General features: G+C 39.3%; 1 protein-coding gene across 1 annotated transcript in view; it reads right to left on the reverse strand.

The window, feature by feature from the left end:
• The window catches only part of LOC104958156 (ubiquitin-conjugating enzyme E2 Q2-like), a 26,158-nt gene extending 16,616 nt beyond the window's left edge, over nt 1–9,542 (reverse strand). Inside the window, exons 1-11 of the mRNA XM_010785868.1 lie at nt 8,822–9,542; nt 7,825–7,929; nt 5,249–5,371; nt 4,854–4,907; nt 2,900–3,040; nt 2,656–2,740; nt 1,774–1,834; nt 1,593–1,683; nt 1,439–1,497; nt 726–774; nt 519–614 (exon numbers count right to left, since the gene is read on the reverse strand). Of these exons, the coding sequence (XP_010784170.1) occupies nt 519–614; nt 726–774; nt 1,439–1,497; nt 1,593–1,683; nt 1,774–1,834; nt 2,656–2,740; nt 2,900–3,040; nt 4,854–4,907; nt 5,249–5,371; nt 7,825–7,929; nt 8,822–8,980 (1,023 nt within the window). The 5' untranslated portion in view covers nt 8,981–9,542. The remainder of the gene's footprint in view (nt 1–518; nt 615–725; nt 775–1,438; nt 1,498–1,592; nt 1,684–1,773; nt 1,835–2,655; nt 2,741–2,899; nt 3,041–4,853; nt 4,908–5,248; nt 5,372–7,824; nt 7,930–8,821) is intronic.
• Between the last annotated feature and the right edge of the window lie 9,214 nt (nt 9,543–18,756).

An 18,756-nucleotide genomic window follows, 5' to 3' on the forward strand; every position in this document is an offset into this window, starting at 1 on the left:
CAACGGGGGGGGGTAATCTGCTGTAAGAGGCATTAGCTAATCAATGAACCTATTACATTTAAAGCTATCAAAATATATCAAATATTAAGGAAAAGAAAACATGTTTAAACATAATCCCAGTTGCACATTAAGCTTAAACTGCTTTTATCATATTAGGAAAGGATAAGACCTAAACACATTAAACTAAAAAACTAACACAAACTACTTCAAGTCTACATCAAACATGACTCAAATAGGGTGTGCCTCTATGGACTTATCAAACTCAGAAGCCAGAATAGGGAACATGAAAAGTACAAATGACAGCAGAAACAAAGATAACAACCTAACTAGGCCAATCCAGAAGTGACACGCGGCACCTCCAACCCTGCTCGCATTTAATGAACAAAGTAACGCACAACAAGCTTGGGCTGCAGAAAGAGAAGGCTCTGGTCCTCCATTACATCCATCATGTGAGCTCCACATGATCAAAAGGGCATTTCCTGATTTGAGAACGACACGTCGGGTGCTTTCTCACTTACTTTATTGGCTCCAAACTGCACTCTGGCTTTTCCTTTGACTAAAGTGGCATTGATCTGCATGATGACAGACTCAATGGAATAGGCACTGCTCCAACCCTGCAATAGGAACATCACAGAGTAACAAATGTAAAACAGATACAAATATAATCCAAAGTTTCAATCTTATATTATTCAGTTCAAATTGACATCCATTTGCACTTGACATACCTGTTTGGTGAGAAGCTCCATGCACAGGGCACCTCCTCCAAGAACATACCTGAAAAAAGGAAAAAGGACACTTTGAAACAGTTTGTTCATAATGGCTAACGGGCTCTGTTTCAAAGTTGTTCTGGACCTCCAAAATCCAGGTTCTTTCCAGGCCAACAACCAGGCAGAGTTAAATTGTAATACACGTTTCAAAATGATGCCGAAGTAACAACATACTGAGACCGGTTAGTAAAAACCATGAATTAATGCTTTGACAAGTCTGCAGACAGACGGAAGGCGAAACACAAACTGTATGTTTTCTGAATGGAGATGGGCTAAGCTAACGCAGTATACGCTCCGACCGTCCACACTCACAACAACGGCCGACAGACATAAATAAACCAGCGTCTGTATTCGCCATGACACAGACTCTGTGGTTTGTACTTGTTTAACTTTTGTCTAGTTTCTGAACAGATATGAGGAGCTGTGAGCTCTGAGGGCTTGTTTTTTTTGTGGTTCGTATTGAAGATGACGTCACTGCGTTACTATAGTTACTGCCCCAGCTACTAAACTGTAATGGAAACGCAGCATAAAGTGAGTCTGTCCTAACAAGGCCTAACGAGGCCTAGTTATACCGAGCGAGGCCCTGTAGTGGAAATGTGCCATTAGTCAACCCCAAATAAGAAAATAATCAATTGGGATGGAAAGAGTGAGTATCAGCTAAAAGAACTCACCCTCCGGACAGCACAGGCGAGACCACTCGGACAAACGGTGGGTCAAAAGGGAAGTTATCCTGTAAAAATGACCAGCAAAGACAGTAAATGAACAGACTTCAAAGACTACAAAATGGTGTTTCACTTTAATGAATGCAGAGTCAAATGTACTCACTTTATATGAGAAGTTCAGTAAAATGTAATCCATTCCTTCCTTTTCCTTTAGGACTTGTAAATCACTGTGTAAGGGGCTATCTGGATCCACTCTGTTGGTCATTAAATTATGCAATTAGTCCATTTTTATTTATTACGACATGAAGGAAAATAAAAAATGAGAGCAGGTCCCGATTACTTACGTCCTTAGTTTGACGTGCCATTCATACAGGCTGTCGTTAACAAGCTCCACTGAATAGATGCCTGAAAAACACATAACATTGTTCAAAAGGAAAAGTATTTTAAATCTTCTTTAATAACCCAATATACCTATAGCCAGAGATGGCCGCACGTAACAGTAGGTTACAAAAAGCATTAGGCACCTTTAGAGTTTTGCATAACTAAACTTAAACATGACGGTTTATTTACTGCAATTAAGGATTGGGAACCAAACTCACTAGTTAGTGGAGAGACCCAAACGAACATGTCCGTACTACCGAATTACATTAAATTCATCTTTGGGCATATGATGCGATGCAGAGAGAGTGATTCAGCAAGCTGGCGAGCGGATAGAGTGATTATTAAAAACTCAACACAGACAAGGTACGCTGCAGAATTTGTAATGTGAAATGCAAAGCTGTCCAGGGCAACGTGTCTTGGATGTGCTTCCCCTGAGACACTATGGTGTGTGTGTCAGTCACGCTCTGCCCTGGAAACAGACTGGATGTCTTAGGGAAGGCTGGGGGAAGGGAGATGGAGGTAAGGACATTCATTTTTCTTTTTGTGTGGGGTGTAAAATTAAGTTTAAGTCAAATGAATTACACGTTTGTCATAACAGAGAGTGAAGTATTTAAAATAGGTACCGGTATACAAATACAAGGTACTAAAACTGCTTCAAATGTTAATGGTACCCAACCCTAATTGCAACGCTTGATGGTAAACACCACTGGTCAATCACACAAAGTGGATAACATCGATGAGCATTGTGTAAAAGGGTTTGTATATCTTTGCAAGTTTCCAGCGAGTCAATATTATTTCCCCTCAGATCTGCACCAAAGCACATTGAACCTTGTCTAAGAGCATACCTGTCTTGTAACTCTGAGACCTGTAGATCTCTCTGAGCTCCTTCATCAGACGGTCAGACGCTTGCACAGATCCAGACACCGCTCCCTGCGAAGGTCAAAACAACAATTCTTAAGAAGAAAGACAAAAAAACACATTTCTTTGCAAGTCACTGTGAGGCCTGTTATCTGTTAGGATATATGACACATGATGTTACCAACCGTAGGACCTTCACAGAAATGTGTACGTTCCTGAATAAAGACTTACGTTTAAGTGGTCCTGCCTCTGGTTCTTTCGGATCTTCTCCAGGATGGCCAGATTCTCCTTCTCGATGCCATCGTCCTCAGATTTCTTCCCATCCACAGGCTCCTCCTCTTTCATCTCATAGTGGTCCAGATCCTCTATGTCCTGTTGGTTCATATTTGATATTTTAGACGTTTTAAAGCAAAACATGCAACGATAGCTTAGGGATCAAAGCCAGTGCCAAGTCAGGAAATAAATAAATATCAAGGAAAACTAGGTTATAATCCGGCACCACTTCACAATAAGACTACCCTTATAAAGGATTCATAAAGGGTTTATAATTAGGTTATTAATTAGGTTGTAAACACTTTATTAATCATTAAGAACCATTTATAAACCAGTTTTATCATAGTTTTCATACGTCAACACAGGCTCACTATTTGGCAAAACTGCAACGTGCGTTGAAGCTTCAACGCTTCTGCCCATTCACTTTGAATGGGGTGATGTCAAGCTTTGCCGAACTGCATTGTGGGAGCGTCGCTTCGCGTTGCTCGCTTCAAAAGTTGAGTAATGTTCAACTTTTGAAGCTTCGACAGAAGCGTCAGCCAATCAAATCATAGGCCAGTACAAGCTCTAGCCAATCAAACCGCGTGCTTGTGTGTCCGGGGCGGGAGATTCATGCGATTGGTTGTTGGTCGAGTTGCAGACACGTCCGCCGGCAAGCTTCAACGTACGCCGCTGTGTGGACGCTGCGTTATAGTGGCTACTTAGCGAGAATCAACTCGGTGAACAACAGATACCAAGGATGCTGGCTGATGAAGAACACGAAGTAAGCTAGGTAGCCAATATAAGACTTAGTCATCTTACCGTCCAGGTATATTAACGGCCGCCCAAGTATATTTCGCTACCCATTTAGTTTTTTTTTTTTTCCGTCTGCGACCATGACGCCATCTGCGATAGATTAACTTGTGGACAATGATCCCTTGCTCTACGCCTCCTGTACCCAGTCCCCATCGGGAGGACCGGGGGTTTCCCGATGGCCTGGCCTGTTAAGTGGCCTGCCTCACACAGGGTGACTGGCTGTCCACATGATGTGGCCTGCCGACATGGCCACTGTCATACAGATCATAAATCAAAGCCCTTGATTGGTCTCTGTGTGTCATTCAAGCTCGGGATAACCTCAGTTCATGTGAGGTAAAGGACTCTGAGTGTTTAGATAGTTAACTTATTCTAAGTTCTCAGTGGGTCTCCAACGGTTTGGTCACCATTTATGTAAACACATATTTCCATTTGAGGGTGTCAGTGTTTTTTCATATTGGAAATGGGATGTTATTGGTTATGGCCCTGATTTTATGATTATTGAAATGTATACAGTTCTGTTTCATATAGGTGTTCCCATAGATCTAGTCTCTTTATTTTCCCCTCAAAATGCACCAGATTGATGCATTTAACGCCAACATTTAAAAAAAAAATCTTACCTGGGGAGCATGCCCCAGGACCCCCCCCTAGAGAATTTGAGGTCCACCCCCACTTAAAATCACATTGATAGGTTCCTAAATACATTTACCATTTAAAAAAAAAAATAGTAACCCATGTCCATAGGTTTATTTGTGGGTAGTAGATTTAAACTATAGGGCTATCACTATGTCTGCTAACAAGCGACCAACAGAAAGGTTCATGTTAATGTTGTTGCACGTCACCTTAACCCCCCCCTGCTACAACCCCCCCCTCAAGTATATTTCAAATCTGTGGGAAACACTGTACCTATAATCCAATCAAATGTAAAGACAATAATCATGTGAATATATTGGGAAGGGTTAGAACAGACATACCAGTCATAATATATTCAAACACTGGCCTTTGTATTTACATATACCATACGAGCATGCAATACTGGCAGACTAACATTCCTCTTGGGTAAGATGCGAGGGAAATAATATATTTTATTACAGGGCATCAAGCCGTAAACACAACTTACCTCTCCCATCTCTTCTTCCTCTTCTTCTTCAGATGTGACCTCTTCTGTCCCATGCTATACAAACACACAAACAAATAATTGAGTCAAGTTGTATAAAGTCCCCCGACAGAGACTCCCACATCTGATTGTTTATTTTTCATAAAACCACATTGTACTGACCCATAACAACAGGAAGAGCATATTGATCAACTTAGAGAATAACTTCATATAATGCACCAAGGCCCTCTGTAGTGCAGGCTGCTATTGTAATACTCAGCAAAAGTGGTTCCGAAGTGCATAATAAGACATCCTTAGTTGAATATTGATTCCTTATTTCTTAAAAGTAATAAAACACTGGCCATGTCCTGGTCGTGTAACGGGGACGTATTTCACAGGAGTAAACTATGCAGCATTGCCTTTCGGTCTGGAGCCACGGGCCCCGCAGGCAGGGGCTGGTCCAGCATCTCCACATCTGGATGTTGGGGAAGGTTGTACAGCCGACAGAGGTCACATATGAGTTTCTTCAACTGCTGCAAAAGCTGGGGGAGAGAAACCACAAAAGACGAGGGGATGCAGAGTTAGATAAACGGGTTAAGATGGCAGATGCAGCTACATCTGCCACGTGGCAGAAAAACTATTGCCGGCATGGTTAAACCGTACACCCCAGCACGTGCACTCCGCTCTGCATCAGCCAAGCGGCTCGCTGCTCCCGCACTGCGAGGGGGACCCAAGTTCCCATCAGCAAAAACACATGGGTTTGCTATCCTGGCTCCAAAATGGTGGAATGAGCTCCCCATTGAAATCAGGACAGCAGAAAGCTTACACATCTTCCGGCGCAGACTAAAAACTCATCTCTTTCGACTCCACTTCGAGCGATAGAATTATTAACAAAGCACTTGTATACTAATACAGGACTGCTTATCTAAAGCCAGTTGAGTAGCACTTGAAATGTTTTAGCTCTATAAAACCTGATGTACTTATATGATTCTGTTTTCTTCTAGTTTGTATCTTCTTGGTCGAATGTACTTATTGTAAGTCTTTTTGGATAAAAGCGTCAGCTAAATGAAATGTAGTGTAATGTAATGAACCATGATGGATTACCAAGTCAATTGTATTTGTACTAGTGCATGCTCAAAATGTGCACATTCAAAATGGGCTGATTGCTTGGACGTTGATTTTCCTGCTGGAAGATTTTCAAGAATCGATCATACACAAAACTCAACACTTGTATCTTAAACAATATGTTCACCCCCATAGAATGCTAGAGTACCAGAGTAATCCTTTGGAGGCCGAAGCTGATATGAACAACAGATAAGTCCAATAGTGTGACATAATATTGTAGTGAGAGATAGAAGAGCAAACTGTAGACAGCATGCCATTTGTCAGTTTAAGGCCTGAACATATTTTTAAAACCATGTAGTTGCAAAAAAGGATTTATTTCTGAGTGCATATACTACCAAAGCTCCAATCAGAAGCAGAATATGCAAGGCAGCTACATGCACATTTAATACATAAGTTCCATAGATCTCAAGAGTTAACACTCGACACTGCACTTCCTGCCTCCTCAGCAAAACACCATCCAAGTGTGAATTCATAGACATGTTGATCTCACAGGTTGTCCCAATGATCTAATGACTGAGCCATTTGATCTGCTGAGTCCCTGCCAGTTCGTATTTAGTTGTACATTATCCACCCATTACCCAGATACAAAGTCACAAACTTTTATGCATCACATGCAAGTTGTTTTTTATGCTTGAACACCCAATACAAAAAGGGATAATCCTTCTAGGTTTGTAAACCTTGTAAATATAACAATACAACTCAACCAGCATCAGTAAATTCTCCTTAACTAATTAAATGTAGCACACATCTTCAAGAATGATGCATAAAATGTTAATAAGTAGTACTAAAACGTTTTGAAATGTAGTCGAGAATATACATTTAAAATCCAACACTAATGTAATGTAGTGTTTAACAAATCTAAAAGATACCAAAGTTCAGAATAAAGCTGGCTTATTTAACACAACAATTGTCTGCCTCCTATCTATGGAGCTTAACACAGCAGGGTGGCATTATGTCACAATAATGCAAGGAGAATTCTCCTGCTGAGCGGCAGCCTGGTCAATACTCAGCCAAGCACTTTGGTTAAGTCAAATAAAGTGTAGTCTTTTCATTATGCAATATAACACAGACATGCTATGACGGTATTATGGTAGCAGCTACATCAACTTTGTTTTAATACAATCATAATCTTTTAAGTCAGCTGTGGTAAAGACTCTGCTCAATTCTCTTTGTTAACTTGAATGGATCACAAGATAAAGAAAGACACATTTATACTGCTTTGTTGAAGATGCAAAAGTGATTGTGAGGCAAATGAGGGTAGTTAAACCAAATCCCAAGGTTGCAGTTCATGTTTACTGCAGTGTAATGAAAATAGGTTATAAAACAGTTAAATAATGCTAATTTTATTATTGTATAAATAAATAAAAATATAATATTATTGTATAACAATTACTTATTTAAGAATATCATGCTCATTGAGACAACTAAGGAAAATAAGGGTTAGTGAATAGTGTTTATTATCACTAATTGTTAGTGATAGTGAAAGTAGAGTAATTTAAACATGTTGCAACCGTCCCTGAGGTGTGTAGCAACTGTCCCTAGGGTGGGGTTCGTTGCAACATCTGACTTTTTTATAAACGTATATTGTGAGCAATCTATCATATATATTAATATTTAAATGGTAGCATATATATGCAAGTTTAATATATAAATAATGTGTTGGTCTGGACCGAATAGTCTCCGAGTATCTCAGATAGATGCAAAAAGGGGTTGCAACTGTCCCTAGTCTCTACTATTGTATGTTTATTGATAAATGTTCACACAAAACCTAAATGTTCTGGCAATATTAAGTTATTTTGTCAGGAGATCCTCATAAATGGTACATACATTGTTGACTGACACAGTGAAAAAAAGAATTAAAAATAACTACCAGGGTGCTGCCTTTTCTCACATCTTCCAACCTCTCCAAAACTTGCGCCAAGCTCGGGTCGTCAGAGTCCACGAACCATATTGGCGGCGTAGATGGATAAGATTCCTAAAGACATGGGACACAGCAAAGAGAGACAGTTACATCAATAAATGTGAATTATATACACTAGCAGAGGTGGAAGAAGTACTTTTATCTTGTACTTAAGTAAAAGTAGAAATAACAGTGTAGGAATACTCGGTTAAAAGTATAAGTCCTGCCTTACAAATGTTACATAAGTAAAAGTATAAAGCTATTAGCATCAAAATATACTTAAAGTGCCCAAAGTAATAGTACTAATTATGCAGGTTGGCCAATTTTCTAATAATATACATCATGTTTGATTATGATTATTGATCCATTAATGTGTTTAATTCATAGGTTTAATTACTTTGCAAACAGCAGGGTAGCTTATGCATGTTTATTTTATTATATTTCCTTCAATTTATCTAAAATCTAAGTAACTAAAGGTATTAAATACATGTAGTTTGTGTAACCTGTGAATTGTAGTGAGGTAGAAGTACAAAGTAGCAATTACAATTTAATTACCCAAGTAAAGTACGAGTATCTCAAAATGGTACTTAGTAACAGTACTTGAGGACATGTACTTAGTTACTCTACACCCCCGTGTTAATTAGCATGACCTAGTGCTAAACATAGAAATCATTAAATAACGTAACATTTGAAGTGGCGACATTAGCATTCAGAGTGCGGCGTTAGCTAACAGCTAGGGGCTTAGCAGCACTGTAAAATGTTGGATTGTCAGAACAACAAACCCCCCCTCCCCCCCATTAATACTGCGTAGCTACCATTGACACTGGCTTATGAAACTACGCAAAACATGTCCCGCATAGCATCAAATTGCACAGTCCTGATGGTAGACTGCTACCTGGTTAGCTCGTTAACCAGCTAACTTCAGCTAGCTAACAACCCAACAAGGGAAGTGTATAAATCCCCTTACCGTTATATTACAGTGGATTATTAACAGTTTTTCCCCAGTCACATTAAACTGGCAGCTCAGCTCATCAGGCTTCCAGTCAATGATCCTGAAACGTTCGTGATTTGGATCAAAAATGGACTCCAAAAACTTCAGTTCGGCCTTCAGCCCCGACACCGACATCTTCCACGCATCTCCGGCCGGGCCGCTGGGGAGGGGGAGAAGTCGGGACTTAGCTCTTTTTTTAGCTAGCTAAAGCCACAACACAAATGTCAGTAGAAATGGGTTTTTTAAATGTGGGCAAGGAATGGCTGTCTGCCTTGGTTGATGTAGCTTGATACCCAGTACCAGCTACGAGCAACGCCCGGTTTAAATGTCAGCGCAAACGGATAGATTTGCAGATTAAGTTAGCTCACGTTAGCTAGCTTTCAGTTAGCGTTTGAAAACAGCGCAGCGGTTGGCAAGATGCTAGCGGGCGAGCTAGCGAGCTAGTCCGTTGTTGTTGTCTTTCCGTCTATTGTTGTTGTCTGTCTGTGATAACAACACTTTAAGGGCTCTCACTGTATCCTGTGACCTTCTCCTTCACAGTCCCATCGAGCAGATCTTTATAGATGACTCAACCGGGGAAAGATCACACCATGTCCACGATCTGAACTTATATCCCGCTGTAGAGGGATAGTGTTTTTCATCCCGGTGTACAACTGTAGCTGGCCTCTTGTGGGGTTTAAAGATGGCGTTGTGCAACCTCCCCGTTCCCGCAGAATCCCAGCATACAGCGCGTCAACACATTATTTCAAGGTAAGAAAATAAAGCAAAGTTTACAACAGTGGATCAAATAGATGGACAATTTAGCGAAGTGATTTTGTTTTTTGTTAGGGAAAATTCCAATTTTCAATTGCCTGCATCAGATTTTACATAACCGAATTAAACTGATCCATTATATTTAGGCCTAATTTACCCTGGAAATTATATCTGATGCAGTGTTTATCAAAAGTTGGTCTCACTTGATATTGTGACTCAGCAGTCATTCTTTAAAATGATCAGAAAATAATTAGTTGTACAATTAATTAGAAATTGTTACAGAAATGTGCATAGACCGTGCTTGTCAATGGATTATAGGCTTTGTTTGACTATTTCTATTTAGGCTAGGCTACATCAGTATTGTCTACATATCATTTGAAGTATAATTTTCAGTTTAGCATATTAATCCTATAATTCAAACTCATTATACATTAATTGTTAAATATCTTATAAACAAGACACATATCTGTAACATATTGTTTACTACAGGTTTCCTGCACAGGTTAACATAAAGAATAATGCATGTAACAGTGACTATAGGTTACAGATTAATACATAACAAATGTGTTTATGCATAGATGTTACATTCCCCAAGTAGCCAAGATGATGAGAGAAGTAACAATTAACAATAATGGACATGAACGATGAAAATAATGATCATATCAAAGTTAGCCCGCTACGTCACAAAAATAGTCTTTCTAGGAACAAAAGCAAATGTGATATCCCCGTCCAAAATTATTTCATTAGTAAGTCTGTGTGAGCCCAGCCCTCTGATTTTTAAAGAAGTAGGCTAATGAATGCATGTTCACTTTTAGAATCAGGATTGTGTGATCTTGGGTTTTGCCTAACATGGATTTATCCCCAATCATAAAATATGTTTGTTAAATGTTAATTCCTCATGAGTACAGAATATGGCCTTGTAAATATTGACCCTAAAGAATTCAATGGCTGTTCAGCCCACATATAATTTCCTTACTGCCTTATGCATACTGGGTTGTAAAAGGAAAAAAAGAGAAACATAACAAGCCATAGTTCACACATGCCTTCTGTCCTTCTCCCTAAAAATAAATAAAAGTGCAGGGTTTTACCAAATCATGTGTGTAGTAGTACCTGGCGCCCACTAGGAGGAAGTGGTGGCTCAAGGTCTGAACAACTGGTTTAGGTTTAGAGATGAATAAGCTTATGAAAACATACTTTCCTTGATACGGCTCTTTACTCACTGGTGACTAGGATTCAGGCTTCATATGCCTACATTTCCCTTTTGTTTATATGTTTCTGTTACAATTTTTACATTATTTTGACAAACAACAAAGGACAAAAGTCTTTTGACAATGTCATTGTTTGTTGGGATCCTTCTCTTAGATTGCTATCTCTTATTCAAATTTGGAAATGCTTTGACTTTGAGTTTAAGATTTCATATTTAAAACTAGGCATGGCAAAGATTCTTAAGGAAGCCGGTATGTTTGAGTCCTGAAATTAATTAAACCGATTGTGTGGGTTTCAGAGAGAACACCAAACCTTAAAAGCACATTTTAAAAGCCTTTCCCTTTGTGAGTCTGTTATCAGGAGAGATTTGCTGTGCTGTCGCCTCTTATTATGCTATCACAGGGTCTCCCTTTCGACAGTGTTAACTTCTCTTTTATTTGGCCTTCCCCAGAATAGTATTCTGCGATAGACAGTTGAGGACAAAGGCAACTCTCATGAAGATTACTGGAAGAAATGTAGTGCTTAGTGTCTGTTTTATTCTTAAATCATACTTCTTACATTCAGTGGATTGAGCCGAGGAATGCAAATGTACAAGCTATAGCAGTGTGATGAATGCTGCTTTCAGTTTTTGATATGTGTTTCAGTTTGAGGTCTCCATATTGAGGAACAACATATTGATTTGTCATTTGAAAGGCTCATAAACTAAAAGTGTGGGTAGGAGTGGATGGCTTGCTTATCAAAACTTGTGCAGGTCGCTGCTGATGTGTATAGACCGAGAGCAGTTTGAGCACTTCCCCTTGACAGCATTGTCGTATGTCTCCACACTAATTGACAAATTCTTCATTTCAGTGTACAATATTGCAACTGTGTGCAATAAACTCCAACACTCTACCTGAACTCACTCACAGAGTGTCAGGGACTTTGTTAATGCAATGGTTCCTCAGGAAAGGTCAAGGTTTCCGGTCTAGCAAACACTGTAATTCATTTTGAAGGGGTTTGGGAAGCAAGAGTGGAGGTGGTGTTGTAAAATCAACAATGATAGGTGTGGCGAACACAAATTGTAAGCCACATATTGTTTGATTATGTTGTATGCCAATGGGTTCCTGACTGAGGGGTTCTAGCTGCCTTTGTGCACTTCTGTACTTGTTTATTGTTTGTGCAATGAATCTGGAGAACTCAGAAATCAGTGTTTTGGCCATAACTATTATCATAATGATCAGTTGGTCACAAAGGTTTAAGTGATTTTTGATGGAAATTATTTTGTTTTCTGTTTTATATATTATTATTATTATTATTATTATATCACAGCCTACTTCTGGATATAAATATATGTTCTACAGAAATAACAAAAAAGACACTTCACTGCATCAGTCACGAGCAGCAGGAGACTTCACAAGAGCTTAAAGTGACGATAGACCACGCTTTGATCAATATTATACAATTGGATTATATGATTAGATCATTAAGTATGAAGAATAAGAAATATCCCTTTTTAAGTGTTTATTTTTATTTGTAACTAATCTTTCACATTCCTATCAAAATTCCCTTAAATATTGCTGACCTGTGTTTCCTACTTTCACTAGCAGGTAGATCAATACGTCTACATCATTAGGGTGTAATTACTCTGCATTGCTTGTAAGGACACTGTGTTGAGGGACTTGTCCTCTACACTGTATTGATGTCATGTTATAGAAGATAGCCGCTGTACAACATCCTGCCAAAATCAATTAACCCTCAATATTAAAGGTGTTGCACCTTAACACAGCCAGTGAGAGGTTGACTTACTGTCAGACGTATTCAGTACACCAGACTATATTCTCTTAAATCAAGTAAAGTAATCAGAGAAATGCGTGAGTACACTATGCATATGTATGATAACATATATTTTTCTGTGTTTTGTATCAATTGCACCAACAGTATTTCAGCCATGCAAACGAAAGGGAGGATACAGTCAATACATATTTAAGGCTGATTGTTTATACATTTTAAGAAGAGCATATATTCAGTGTTGGCACAAAGGCAAGTGTCAGAGGTCAAGGGTCAGCACAAAATCAAACAAATGTCTTAGGTTGAATCCTGATGGTCTTTTCAGTCATGTTTTAGGATTGAGCCTCTGACATGTTTGTCCCAGCGGGCATGTGTATTTTTATATACAGTCTATGGTATGCACTAATAAAGAGGCAGATTGCTGGTGTCCTCTGTGATTTATCCTGCTCTTCCGTCCTCCATCTGCACTTGACGAAAAGTTAATTAAAACCCTGCCTTGTCTCTTCATTCCATCCCAGACAGCAAGAGCAAATCATCTCACTCCATTTACAGCCTCTATGATTTCTTTATGAACGACACCATAGCTAAGGTCAACATGGGCAGCATGGAGGCTTTACATGCCTTAAAACTCATTATAAGATGTAAATGCACTTTCCGTCATCCTATTTAGATTCTGACTTACAAATCATTACGTGTGAATAAGAGGTAGGACTTCATTTGACATCAAAATACCCGGGTTTCCCTTTGCTCCAGTCACATAGAATTAACAGTAAACTACAAGTGAAACTGATCCAACTGATCCCTCTTAAGTCAGAAGTGTTTAGATATTTAGCTATGGATAGCCAAAGCCATTTGTCGTCATACTGCTGACCCTCCACATGCAGCAGGGCAGTTTGTCAGAGGAGACTGGGCCAATCTCAACCATTTTTTAAACTTTTTCAAGGAAACAGTAACTGAGACAATGGTTAGCATCCAGGAAACGGAGCCCTTATAGTTGGAGTAGCGTTATGTATCATCCACAATTCTGACAGACATGGTAGTTGGTTAACACACAGCATTTATCTTTAAAATTAAGAACTACATTTTAGTGCTTCTTTGCTCTTAGGTGTTAACTGTATTTCGGTGTCTCAGCTAAGCATGTATGATACAGCAGCAAAGCCTTTCTGAAAAGAGACTCTCCTGTTGGCCTGTTGGCCTCTGAATTCATGCCCTTATGTCTTGTAAAACATATCAAACTCTGCATTAACATTTTTTATTGTAATTTTCAGGCAAGGTTAAGCATAAATGTAGTAAAAAAAAAAACCTGCAAGTTGCTCTTTAAATGTTTAAGCTTTAATCAAGTTGGAAAAGGTCGCTCAGAATATGCTGAAACACGAGCATTGGTTTGAAGGGGGTTTGAAATGGGAGTACGTAATTGTGGCTAAGCTGACATTTTGCCAAAGAATAATAATGTTTACACCACTGTCTTCCAAAACATAATTACATCAACAACAAAAAAAGCACTTGTCAATTTCATGGGTCTTGGATGACTTAAGTGTTTCTTTAATGAGCCCACAGAGGGCAATTACTTTCAGATAGTAATGAATGAAGAGCAAATGTCACCTTGAAGAGCAGTGGCATCGCCAGAAGTGTCTAAACAGTACTTTACTTCATCAGTAAAAAAGTTAAAGCTATGAGTCAGGTTGGAAGTAGACATCTATAGGTCTGACACTTTGTATTCAAAAGCATATTACATTCAAACGTAGGAGGGTAACAGATGCAGCACATTGATGAGTTGTTTTTGATTCAGTTATCAATATTAAGTTTGGAGACAGGGTAATGAAAACACAACAGCTGCAATATGTGCAAGAAGAATGAGAGAAACAGCTTTAACAACATTGACTTTAATAATGTAGCACATCTTATCAATGATGCTGTGTGATGGGTTTATATCTTGAGTTCAGGTTAGTGTGATGTTCATACCTTGCTCTTTTTATAATAACTCTGTAAGATTCATAAAGTAAAGGTGTTGTGTATTGTGAAATGCCAATATAACAGCCTAAAAAGCAAAGACAATTTGTTTGATGGCCATCCTTATATTTGTAAGGTCATGTATTTTTCATAAGTTTTACAGGGTAATGGATAAATGGACTGTGTTGTGCCAATCTAATTGGATAAGGGTTATCTGTGGAGCATCGCTGTTCAGTGGGATCTGTTGTTCCTCATGTGGGCTAACCAAGTAAAATGCTGCCTAATCACATTCAAACCAATGTCTATTTACTTTCTGGGGCACTGCTGCTCTGGCAAGAGGCAAATGGGCTGGTGGAAGGGGTCTCGTAAATGAGTGCAGCACTGCCAATCTATCCATCCTAATGCTAATACAGTTTACGGGGCCAGTGGGAGACCCTGACAGGCTGACAATGGGGGAAGGAGGCCTAGCTTAAATCAATTAGCTAAGAGGACAAATATCATCTAAATCATACTCTGCCTGGAGCTGGGCAGCGGGCCTGAAATGGGAGCAGCACATGCAGGCAGAGAGTAGCACTTACTCAGGCCTGGCCAGGGTTATGATTGAGGTGCTGACAGATAAGCATACACTTACTGTATCAACTACCTCAGTACTGAGCGGCCACCAAAAGTTGAATTGGAGATCAAACTTTGATTAAATAATTTGCCTCGTCAATCAAAAAGCCGCTGTATTAGAGTGAGTGTTCATTGTAACCACTAAACCTTTTGACATTGTGAAACTGAGCCAGAAGTCAATGGCTTTTATCTGAATCACTTTGAAAACCTCGATATGCTTCAAAAAGTGGGTTTTAGATTGCCTAACAATGTCTACATCGCTCCTTTGGACAGCAGGACTGCAGGGGTGGCTTCAAACAATTTCTTTTTTTAAAGAAACAATCTATGACATATGACATACAGTATTCTGTCCTTAAGGCTAACAGAAGAGTCTAAACTTATAAATATACAAAATCTAAAATATGGTCTAAAATGTACTCCTTCCATCACACCATCCTCATCCTTGCTATATGTACAACTCATTTGTTGGTGTTTGCTATCATTAATAGAATCTAATGTCATGTATGTGTTATGAAGGAAATAGTAGGATTAGGATTATTAAAGCAATGTACAACAATTTGATCTGTTTCATGAATCTGACTGATCTTAAGTTGCACAAAGAACCTTACAAATGATGCTTTTTCAGACATGCGTGATACTTCAAACTTTCTTTCACATGAGAATGTTGCCTAAGTAGCAGGACAATCTGGATCCTTTCTAAAATTGTCCCCCAAACTTTCAGTCCTGTGAATATGGGCGGCTGTGGAGTAGAGGGAGGGATGTCACACAATGAGAGAGGGAAACATATGGTGGCTTTGCTGAGAAGCTGTGTGTGGCAGATAACACTTTCCACCAATGATTCTGATCACAGTGGAGACTTCAAGAAGTAGAGGGTCTCAAGGGAAGCAACACACCATCTGTGAGCTGTGACACATCCAATTTACCTCTACCTGTGGACCAGTCTGTAACCTCTCTGTAGCTCTCAACAGGAGAACAGCGAGGGAAATAGTCACGCCTGAAAAAAGCAACTTTTCAGACAGGTCAAATTTCTCTATAAAGTTAAGCAGAGAAGATTTTTGATAGCCTAAAGATTAAAAAAAAAAACGGTGTTTCCTAAAATGCTTATTGACAGTAGAACATTACCAGGGAAAGAGAAGGGAAATATGTAACTTTTTTTTGTATTTCAAGAATAAAGTGTGCATGCTAACATTTTTACTTTTATTTTTTAAATGTCAAGTTTGTTCTCAACTGTATACATATATCTTACCCTAATACTGTTCAGTACTTATGAGCCTTAAGCCGTGTCAAACGTTTTATTTGGATGTCCTCCATATCAGCTACACTGCCGTTAATGAACAGTCCAGACTAAATTATTATCAATACGAAGATTACAACATCTAACCAAGCCAAGGACATCCTCCTAACCTCGCTCTCTGGTCCAATGCCAAAGAAAAGCATTTTCATTCAAACCAATTAGGGTTATTCCTTCATCGTTAGTCACAGTCATCAGTCACATTTTTATAGCATGAAGATTTTTATGTGAAAAAGGATTTATTTTATGTCTTCAGATTAGATAAACAAATGGGAACAGAAGCATTCAAATGCCACATTGAAGAGATGAATCACTATTCAATGTCTCAAACGTTTCCTTAACATTCAAGGGCATGAGACATTCATTTTCTTGTGACTTCTAGCCAACATCAGCATGTCGTATTTCTGGACATCAATCTTCTCATGTAACTCTCGCCAGAAAGTGAACAAGAATACTTCACAAAGTGTTTTTCTATTATTTATTTCAGTTTGATGTTTGCAGCGTTTTCATTTTAAGATGCATTAAGTAAGTAGATAAGTTAACATCTATAAAAAATACTTTGTGAAGATGACACAATTAACAGCCCACAGCCAGTTAGCTTAGCACAAAGTCTAGACCCGGGGAAACCAGCTAGCTAACAAGTGCAAAAACAACAATTTGACATTTTGTGTGTCCTTGAAGGCTTCTCAATTCACTAATTCCCCTCCTCGACTCCTATCCTTGTGTCTTAGTCCCGCCCACAGGAGATGCGAGCTGAGGAGTCGAGGAAGGGAACCGAGGAGAGAGGAGGGGAAGCAGCAGGCGTTTAGAGAAATGAGAAATCCTCTCCTCTGAGCGGTCATTTTGAAGAGACGTCCGTTAATGATGACAGGAGGCACAGCAGCCCTCTGTCTGATGGACAGAACTGTGTTCACGACCACTTATATATTTACTTTTAATTAATTGACAGTGCGGTATAATGAGACAATAACAGGCTACAGATGCGGACATAACACACATATATTTATATAAATATATACAATTTCAGAATCAAAAAAGTATGAGAGCACTCTCATAATAACTAACACTATCAGAGACTGGACATATCGTCGTGGAGGAACTATCAGTGTTTCCTCGATTATAGCTCCTCCAGAGAGCCTCCTCGATGCTCGATCCTCGCTCCTCGATGTGCATTTAGAGAAATGAGATATCCTTCAACATGGCGCGCTGAAATCCATTTCTGGGTCACTACCGAAGGACCGAGGAGTCGAGGAGTCGAGGAGGGGAAATTAGAGAATTGACTTTAACCAGTATCTTCAAGAGGCTTTCAATTGTGTCCAGGAAACTGCTCGGTGTAAGGAAATAGATTTTATTGATGTTTAGATTAGCTAGGAGGCTTATTTTGTTACCATTTGACAAAGTCAGGCACCCCGTTTCCATCTTTTTGCTGAGCTAAGCTAACTTCCTGCTGGCTGTAGCCTTACATTTAACTGGAAGTCATATAAGAGGGTTGTCGATTTTCTCATCTACCTCTCTGCCAGAAAGCAAAGATTCATATTCCTCAGAAAACAAACTTTTGCTTTTTATTTCTACTTTCTAAAAAAAACACGTTATAAGGTAGATTTTGCAGACTTTGGGCTCCATGCAACTCAAGGAATTAATTTATTATACTGCTACGATCTGTCATTTTTAAAGTTACAGTGCTGGCAGGCTGGCTTGATGGATGGATTGGGAATGCAATAATATTTACTTGCTGACTGCCTTTGCAATGCATGCATCATTTGTCGAGGCAACCTTTACTATATGTTCTTCGAAAAGCCTTATTTGATGATTTTACCTATTCAAGATCACAGTATGGTGCAATATGAAAGACATACACAGGTTAAAAAGCATCTGCTGTATGTCGGCACACCTTAGAGCCGCTCCACAAATAACAAACTATCCCCTTTGGCCGCTATTCGAGTACACCTAATTGATGGATGGTTGGATTACCATGTTGTTTTACATCCAATCTGTTTCCCTTATGTTGAAGTACAACCAGCCCCGCTGCCTGTGGTTAGTTGATTATCTTTGCCCAGCATCATTAGCAGCCAGTCCACACAGACACACAGCAATCAGTCACTTCACCATCTGAACCCAGCCCCCCAGGATGAGCTCTCTGCGAGGATGAGAGCCTCTGTGGTCTCTCGGGCACCACGTGTGACAGACAGTCTCCATCCCTCTCCCTCGAGAGTTGGTTTGATGGTAACACAGATGCTGAATTGAATCACAGAAACATAATCCTGGCCAAATGTCATTAACCCAAGGTATCCACTGAACAACCAAAAGGATATCGTTGCGTCATGAAAGCTGC

This window comes from Notothenia coriiceps, unplaced genomic scaffold (genome assembly GCF_000735185.1).
Source record: "Notothenia coriiceps isolate Sejong01 unplaced genomic scaffold, NC01 NC01_scaffold00028422, whole genome shotgun sequence".
NCBI classification, from domain to species: Eukaryota; Metazoa; Chordata; class Actinopteri; order Perciformes; family Nototheniidae; genus Notothenia; species Notothenia coriiceps.